We start from the raw sequence: 8,898 nt of genomic DNA on the forward strand, positions 1-8,898 counted from the left end.
GTTCTTAAAGATTCACTGGCAGAGAGGGCAGATACCCTGGAAGTGGGCGGGGGGGGGGGTTCCTCTCCTGGGGCCACATGTCCCTTGAATGGCCTTGTGACTCCACCAGGGCTTGCTGCTGCTGGGCTCGTAGGGCGAGAGCTGTACCTTCTTTGCCTTCTCGGGATCTGTCTCCGCCTCCAGTAACTGTCCCGGGTCCCTTGGCTGGATTCAGAGGGGGGCTTTGTATCAGTCACGATGTTGAGTTACAGTTGACCGTTGAACAACACAGGGGTTAGGGGCGCTGACCCTCCATGCAGTTGAAAATTCAAGTATAACTTTACGTTTAGCCCTTCGTGTCCGCAGTTCCGCATCCGAGGATTCAACCAACTGCAGATCGTGTAGTACGTGCTTACTGAAAACAATCCACGTGTAAGTGGACCCATGCAGTTCAAACCCGGGATGCTCAAGGGTCAGCAGGACTTAGCGTGTTAGAAAGTCAGGGAGCGTCTGCTTCTGATGGCTCTCTCACCCGCGGAGAAGCGTGCGGCTGGGGAGGCAGCACACGGCGCTTGGCCCGAGGGTTGGCACAGTCGACTCTTGTTACGTGTGGGAGATTCCTGGAGATTCCTCCTGTCTGCACACAAGTAAAACAGGTGTGCGTGACCCGCAGTGCCCTGCGCGAGGCTGCCGGCGTGGCTGAGGGCAAGGTTGCCCGCACGGCCGCCCGCCCTGCCCCATCGCGCTCAGAGTGTTGAGGCCGAGTCCTGCTCCATGGTCACGTCAGTCCGTACTCCAGCTGCATTTCCCGAGAGAGGGCTTTTTGTGAATTTTCCCCCGTGCCGTTATCTTTCCTGTTCTTACTTTCACTCTCTCGGCTTGACTTGACTTTTGTTTTGCTTTCCAACCATATTTTTCACATAGGCCAAAATAACAGACCTGTAAGAAAAATATACACGGACAGCAGCGCCAAACCATGAGTGTGATTTGGAAGGAAAAAGGAAGCTTCAAGCATAGAGAGAGGCTGTCGATCCCCTGCTGCCCCAGGCAGGTTTTAGCCTCCTCTGGCTGCAGAGCCTTCCTCAGAGGCAAATCCGGAAAGGGACGCTCACATAACAAGAGTCGCCTGTGTCCATTCACTGTAGGAATGGCAGCAGCAGCTTTATTCTTTGGAGAATCTTTACAAAATATAAGCCTTAATTAGTAGCCTTTGTATTGTTGGTGTCTTAGAGGGGTTGGGGAAATTGGTATATTTTTACAGTGCAGTGTTGCCTAACTTTTCTGGAAACAGGGCTTCTGAGGCATGCCCTGTCAGAAAGGCGTTCCCTGGTCAGATACTTGGGGGGGCATGCATGCCCGAGAGGGCTTGTTGGGGAGTCGGGGTGCACCTCGGCATAGGGCTTGAGCAGCCTGTGGCCCCCGGGGGAAAGTCCTGTAGAACTTCGCACACGTAACTACCTAATGATTTTGACCCCAGGATCTTTTTTCCACGTAGCGCCTGACTAACATCCCTGGGAGCTAGTTGTCTGGTCGGTGGAACACATTTAGAAAGATGTTCTACATTTTTGTTACTTTTGGTATCTCTCTTTACCACCCCTACCCTCCACCCCACAAGAGAAGACTGGAAAGATACTCAGCATAACTCACGTATCAGGTTTGTTTGTTTGTTCGTTCGGGTTTTTTTTTTGGCTGCGCTGTGCGGCTTGCAGGATCTTAGTTCCCCGACCAGGGATCGAACCTAGGCCCCCGCAGTGGAAGTGCCAAGACCTAACCTCTGGACCGCTAGGAAATTCCCTTTTCTTTTTGAAGTCTAAACTCCTGTTGGAGTTTAAGTTCATTTTTGTTTCTTTTTTAATTTTTTTTTTTTTTTTTTTGCTGTGCCACACGGCTTGTGGAATCTTAGTTTCCCTACCAGAGATTGAACCTGGGTCCACGGCAGTAAAAGCACCGAGTCGTAACCACTGGACCGCCAGGGAATTCCCTCATGTGTCAGGTTAATAGACCTTTTGTCTGGAGCATCATCATGTTGGTCTAGACCCTCCAAACCTGAGAGACGGTTGGTGTCCGTCTGTCGCCTTGACCGGTCAGTGTCTGCCCGTGGTGGGGACCTGGCCTCTGCCCCTCAGGTGTGTCCCCATGAGCTGGGTTGGAGGTGCCAGGGCCCAGTGGCAACACCCTCGCCCCCTGCGCTCTGGCTATCTGGGTCTGTTTCCTCTGTTGGAGGCTTGACTCCGTTTCTGTGGTGATGCGTGTGTTCTCATCCCCTCCTTTGGTTTTTTCAGGCCTAGCTCTGCTAGCCCCAGTGGGAAGCCCTCTGGATCAGCAGTTAACATGGGCTCTGTGCAGGGACACTACGTTCAACAGGTAGAAGATGGCTTTCCAGACCCTCCAGCCCCGGACGCTTAGGCCCGTCTCCAAGTGCCAAAAGAGGAGGGACTGTCCAGCCGTTTGCGTGCTCCTCTTAGAAAGAGAGACGAGCCCTGGCGCTTAGAGCGTGGCGTGGGAGCCGGGGAGCCCGAGTCCCCCCCTGGAGAAGGCACTTCTCCTCTGGACGGGCGTCTGGGTCCTTCCTTGTCCACAGAGAAGGGAGGGTGCGGGTTCCTCTGAGGAGGTGGTGCCGGAAGGTGGACTCTCCCTCCGCAGCCACTGGGCTGTGAAGGCGCTGGGACCCGCTTAGGCCCGTGGGCCAGCTCTAGAAGCCGGGGGTGTGCGTGCGCGTGCGTGCCTGGCGTGTGTGCCTGCGCGTGCTGGCCTCGTAAGTGCTGTGTCTCGTCCTCGTCTTGGCCGGGTGGGATCCAGACGGAATGACGTTTCCCCGTTTTATAACGAGACGGGTCTCTCGGCGTCTTGGCCTTCAGCGTGGTTCTCTTCACTCCTCTCAAATGTGACCAGGCTCCAGAGCTCAGGCTCGTCAGGCGGGGGGTGTTAGTAAAACAGCGCTCCTGGATGGTGGAGCTGGAAGCTTGATTGTTCATTTCACGGCTCCTGACTTGGTTCCCCGAGGGTCGCTCTTTGAGTTGCTTGGACTGAGCTTCTAGAGCTTTCTTCAGAGCTCCCCCCACTGTATGAGGGGCCGAAGGCAGGCTGCTCACTCTGCGACACACCTCACTGTGCAGAGCTGCAGAGTGATGGGACCCTGACCGCGACTCTGGAGGTCAAACTAGGGGCTTGGGGAAAGGTTTCCACACTGTGGGAGTCGGGGAGGGTGGAAGATCTGGGAGACCAAGTTGGGCGAGAGGCCCTGCGCCCCCTCAGCACAGTCGGGAGCTCTGAGGGGCGTGGGGTGCACTGATTTGAAAAAGGTCCCTCCAAGCGGCCTTGGGTGTGCCGCCTGCAGAGGTCCTCCCGCGGCTCCGAATCACTGCGCTCAGCGCCCGTGGGAGGGACCAGAGCAGCCTCATGCCAGCGTCCTTCCCAGGCCAGTCACTTCTGAGTTTGGTCCTTCGACCGAAGGATGGGCTTCTTAGGGTGGCTTTCCTCTGACTCAGGAGCAGGAAGCGGGTGGTGGGACCGCGGATCCTGGCAGGTGTGTCTGCGTAAGGGTAACTTTCTTTGTCCCCGTCCGTCTGTCCAAAGGCAAAACAACGAGTGGATGAAAAGCCCAGCCTGGGAGCCGTGAAGCTGCAGGAGGCCCCTTCAGCCGCTTCCCAGCTGAAGCGAACTGGAGCCATCAAGCCCCGGGCGGTGAAGGTGGAGGAGAGCAAGGCCTGAAGATGCTGGGCCTGGCCTGCCCGCAAGGACTGCCGTCCCTCCACCTCGCTGCCGCCGGACGCTGGGGAGTCTCCCAGGTGGATCCACCGTCCACCGACCTGGCCCGGACTGCGAGATCTCCCTGCTCTCCTCCACTCCTGAAAGCTCCGTTGTCCAACCAGCTTGCGCCCGTGGATCTGTGGCATTGACCTGCTTGGCTTTAACATGAAAAAAAACAAAAAAGCAAATGACTCCATTCCCGCCTCCTTTGCGCCACGACCGTGGAGTGACCGAGCCGTCGTGCCGTGCAGATTAACCCCACCCTCCCCTCCTCACCCTGCTTCCGGCGGCCACGGCGCCCTCCACCGAGCTTCCTTCCCTCCCCGCTTTCCGTCCCCGGGCACAGTGGTCTGGCAGCAGGGCCGTTTTAGTTGAGGCTTTTCGTTCTAAAAAGCAGCTAAAGGTTTTTACAAAAGAGAAAGGAAAAGAGAAGCACAAGCTTCGTCTGTAAGAGCTGGACTTTTATATGTTCTTTGCCGTCCTCTCCCTGATCCCTCTTCTGTTGCGGTAGTTTCCTTTTAACCTCTCTCCTGTTCATTTGATACATCACTGCTGTGATACCTTAAGAGGTGATGTGTAGGAACGTGCCCTCTCCTCTCCTGCTCTCTGTGTCTCGGTTGGTTAACCTTTGAGGTTACTTTCAAAAAGAAGTGGTGACTTAAGACACCGCTCCTGAGCTTGGGAAGCGGTGGTGGGAGGGAGGGGAGGTGGGATGGCGTTTTAGTCGGGAAGCTGCTGGCCTGGTGACCACAGCGACTTAATGGGCGGCCCGGCCCGGTGAAGTTGACGCCGTTTTTAGCATCAGAATTACACAGAATTTCTGTCTTGAACTCTTCAAAACTGGTGGGGACACTGACCGCTGGGCACCTGAGGTGAATCATGGAGATAGAAGGCCCTGGCATTTTCCAGTTTGGCCTGGACGGTGCGAACTGACAGCACCAGCCCCCGTCAGTGTCTGCTTCTGGGACTCCAGCACCCGCGGGGCCTGATGTTTTCCCACGCGCTCCCTCCCCTCCGAGCTTCCCTCGTCCTTCCTGAGCTGCCTCCGTGTCTCTGGGTCCTCCTGTCCCTCCACCTCTCTCACAGCTCGTCACTGGAAGCCACGCACTTCCTCTGTGGTGACGGACGCGTGGACGGTTGTCACTAGAGACCGTGCACTTCCTCCGTGTGGCCGTGAGCGCGTGGACAGGGGTTTGGTTGGGTCTGCGACAGAGGCGTGAGCTCTGGGAGGCTGCTGGGAGGGCTTCCTTTTCTCCGCTCCCAGCAGCAGACCCAGGCTGTGGGGACAGAGAGGCCTGAGCTGGGCAGTGGGTCTCTTCAAGGACAGAGCAGTGTCCAAGGGGAGGATGGTTGCAGGGCTGATGGTGACTCCCAGAACAGCCTGGGTAGCCTCGTAAGTCTGCAGAGCTGCCCTTGTCAGAGTCTGTGTGAGGCATTTTATGCTAGGCTTTTGTTTTTAAGATAAGAATTAGAAGGAAATCATCCCAAATTCTGTCATTCCAAGGAAAGGCAAGGGGGAATTTGAAGTTTTGCTCACGCTCTTGGGAGTAACTAACCCGCCATCTACCTGCCGTTGCTGGCGGGTCCAGAGAAGACCTGCCTCGGAGAATGGGCAGTAGGCGATCGGGGGCGTGCCCCACAGAGTCCACCCGCAGTGTCGCCACAGGTGTGTGACAGTCACTCGGGCAGTGGCTCTAAGCTCTGTCCAGTGTGGAACACGGGGAAAGAAGCGCCTTAGGAACCGCTGAAGTCACTTGTTGCTCTTCACCGCTTTAAGGAAGTGGGGGAGCAACAGCCTCCTGGCAGAGGGTGCGGGGCTCCTCCGGCGTCATCCGGGGAGGCCGGTTTTCTTGAAAGATGCTTCGCTGCTTGATCGATAGTGTTCAGCACTCCCCTCCTTGCCTCCACCCTCAGGCCTTACTTCTCACTAGCTTTTTTTTTTTCTCTCTCCTTCATCCGCTGACTCTTTACTCGGAAGGCCCTTCTTGAAGGGCTGCCCACTGGCTCACCTGCTCTTGTCTCCCTTCCCCCACGAGTGCCTAGCTGCCGTCCCCGCACCCAGCCGCCCTGACTGAGCTCCTCTCCGCTCCAGCCGCCCCTGCAGAGGCCACACACTCACACTTAGAAACACGGCCAGACCCCTCACACCTAATTCCAGTGCACATTGTTTGTCAAAAGGAAAAAAGGCTTTCTCATTTTGAAATTGAACAGGACAGTCCTGGATGCTGTTACAAACTCTCAAGCTGTATGCTTCAGGTGAACCTGCCATCGGAGTGACGGTACTTCCTGTTTGAGAAAAAATAAAAACGAAAGGGTCACCTGTTCTCCAGCCCTTTTCTCTACCCCTGTATTTCCCCACCCCCCCCCCCCAATAAAAACAGAAAACACTAGAATTTATTTATATGTATTGATGTTGTAGGTCTAGGTGAAAAAAAGTAAATGTTTCACTGCTCTATTTATATATAATGTCTGAATTATTCTGTGCAGGAAAGGCCAGGAAATTGCATGTGAAGTTCAGTGCGTTTACCACCTTCGTGTGCCCAAGCTGCAGCCTCTTCCCCGCTGAGATACAGATTTTAAATTGAACTCTGGAGGCAGAGGGCAGGCCTTGGGCCCAACCAACACCCCGTCCCTTCCTTGGTCTGATGAAATGCAGTTTTCAGTGCAGAGATGTCTTAAGGTGCAATCTCTCTCCTCTTTTCATGTGGTTTTAGAGCCAAGCTCAAGGTAATAGGACTTAGGGTCATATTTTGCCTTCAAATCCCCATCCTCAGAGTGCGTGTCCATGCCAAGGCCTCTGGCAGAATGCCTTGGGCCTTTGGCGGGAACAGGTGGAGACTAGCACTTAACCTTTCCTGCTGCTGGGGGTGGGGGTGGGGGTGGGGTGTCAGAGTCTTCTCGCTGAGCCTCTGCCTGCTAAAATTACCCTCCCTTCCCATGCTGGCTGCTTTGCCCTGGCCCACTGATGGTGCAGCCCGTTGCTCAGCAGCCAGTGATCCTGCAGTATGTCCAACATCAGTTACTCAGTGGGGTAAAATCCGAGAGTATGGGTTCATGTGTCCTTGTGGCCTTGTCCACCCACTGAAGACTTCTTTGGCATGTGTATTTGGTCTGGTTCTCTTTGCTTCCCCTTTTTAATCATCATCATTATTGTTTTCAAACATGGGATTCATACGCTTTTGGCTCTGGGTTCCTTCGGGGGAAAACTAAAGTACGACTATTGAACATTCAGAAAAACTGGTTGGTCCAGTTCCAAAGCCACGGTCATTCCAGCCACTGCCAGGGGGTATTGGGGCATCTTGTCATTAAATAACGGGCATCAGTTCTCTCCGGCTCTGCCCTCACCCTCCTGTCTTCTGGACCTGCTTTCTGGATGGTTGATGAGGTTGGTGACTGATGGTCAAGGGCCGAGGAGGCCAAGGGTGCACACGAGGGCACGGCCACGCCCAGAACTGGCCTGCGGAGGCAGTGTGTGGCCAACTGCTGCAGCCCCCTCCCTGCTGTGTGGTTCCCCTCTGCCAAGTAGCTGCATGTTGCCTCTCGAATCTGCATTTGTCCCATTTCCCTTCCTGCAGAGCTAGCCTGGGTTAGAAGGTCTGTTGGAAATGGCCTTCGGCAACCGAGGACACTAGGGTACTTGTTTGTACTTTGTACTGCTCTGTGATGACTGGGAAATGGCAGACTTCCAGAAGGCCGGCTCTTCCTGCTTGAAAAGTGAACTGGACCTAAGACGAGCAGATCACCCGGACAGGAATGGCTCAGTGCTGGGGTCAGACACTCTGTCCCCCAGCCGTGCCCTCCACCGGGACCACCAGCGCATATTTGACTAGTGATATTACAACCTGCCGTTCACCATTTCTCCATCCCAGTTAGGTGGTCTCCGAGATGGTACAGTGTCCCCGGGGCCCCGTCTTCAGCATGCTACAAAACCTCGGAGTGGAACTTCCCGTTAAGGCTCTCTGTGGATGACTTTCTTCCATTGTGTAAAGGGGTTACTGTACTCGCAAGCTTTTGACCTCATGCCTTGCATAGTAATAAGGGTTTGGGGTTTTTTTGTTGTTGTTCCTGAGAGGGTTGTGTTTTGTTTCCTTTTGTTCTCATTTTGGCCTTTCCTCTCTCTGTCTTTTCACGTAGACCAGATATTTGAAAGGGCAGACGATGGCTAAAGGTGTAGCGTGCAGCTTGCTTCTACGTTGTTTGGGGGAGCTTTTACCTTGGATGGGAAATGGAACCGTGGATTCAGCAGGCCATGGTGGCACACTCACCCTTCCCCCTTCCCTCCGGTTCAGTACCTATGGTTTCTCCTTTCAAATATGTGATTGTACTAGCTCTTTCCATACGAAAGAATTCTCCGTATTTAAATAAAAAAAAAAAAGTAAAAAAAAAAAACAAAACCCACTGAAACTGAACATGCTTTGTCGGGTTGTGTGTCCCTCGACTCTGTCATTTGACTGGAGACTTAGAGATGGAAGAGTTTTCCTTTTACGTGGAAGATAGGAGTGACTGGGCTGAAGTGCCCTACTGCAATGTGAGGGCGAGGAGGGGGTGAAACCCGAGGTTAAGGTGCATCGTCCCAGTGGGTGGGCGTTAGCACTGCCTGCCCCCTGCCCTTCCTCACCCCACGCGCCCCAACTCCCCATGAGAAGTGGGTGGGTCAGAGGTTAAGCATTTGATTTGTCGTGTTTTGTTGCCACTTCTAATGTCCCTTTTCTTTTGCTGCACTTGGGCTTGGCTTGGAAAGAAGAGCAAGCCAGGCGTGGGCAGTGAAGGATGGAGAGCTTGGATTTGGGTTCAAGTGGTAGTTCTCGGTTCTGCAATCCACTGTGTGCTGTGTGACCTTGGGAAGGACACTTCATTCAGAGTCACAATTTCCATAATTGTAAAACGTGGGTTGTAAACAGTAGCTACGTCGTGGGGTAGTGTGGATGCACAGAGGTCATGGGCAGCATCCAGCGCGGTGCCTGGTCCCAGGTAAGAATGTAGGAAACTTATAAATTATGCCCGAGTAAATTTAACACTTTCCAAAAGGAAACCCCGCCGGCTGATTCCTTCTGAGCCTCTCCACTGTGGAAGCAGGGGACCCGGGTAGGGCGTGGCCTGCAGCTCTCAGGGCCACACCCACCCCCTGGATTCCCTGCTCCTGGGGACCGGCGGTCCACAGACCTCCAG

At 54.4% G+C, this 8,898-nt stretch overlaps 1 protein-coding gene across 26 annotated transcripts in view; it reads left to right on the top strand.

The window, feature by feature from the left end:
* PRRC2B (proline rich coiled-coil 2B) overlaps positions 1-8,103 on the top strand; it is a 102,366-nt gene extending 94,263 nt beyond the window's left edge. For 10 of the 26 annotated variants that reach the window (XM_029201993.1, XM_029201994.1, XM_029201996.1 and 7 more), the window contains 2 exons: positions 2,262-2,343; positions 3,556-8,103. In XM_029201993.1, coding sequence (XP_029057826.1) covers positions 2,262-2,343; positions 3,556-3,690 — 217 coding nt within the window. In that variant the 3' untranslated portion in view covers positions 3,691-8,103. Of the gene's footprint in view, positions 1-329 lie in introns of all 26 variants that reach the window. The other 16 variants (XM_029201990.1, XM_029201989.1, XM_029201992.1 and 13 more) reach the window with 11 other exon arrangements.
* Positions 8,104-8,898: the final 795 nt, after the last annotated feature.

Source organism: Monodon monoceros, unplaced genomic scaffold (assembly GCF_005190385.1).
Source record: "Monodon monoceros isolate NGI ecotype Baffin Bay Population unplaced genomic scaffold, NGI_Narwhal_1 Super_Scaffold_5, whole genome shotgun sequence".
Classification (NCBI taxonomy): domain Eukaryota; kingdom Metazoa; phylum Chordata; class Mammalia; order Artiodactyla; family Monodontidae; genus Monodon; species Monodon monoceros.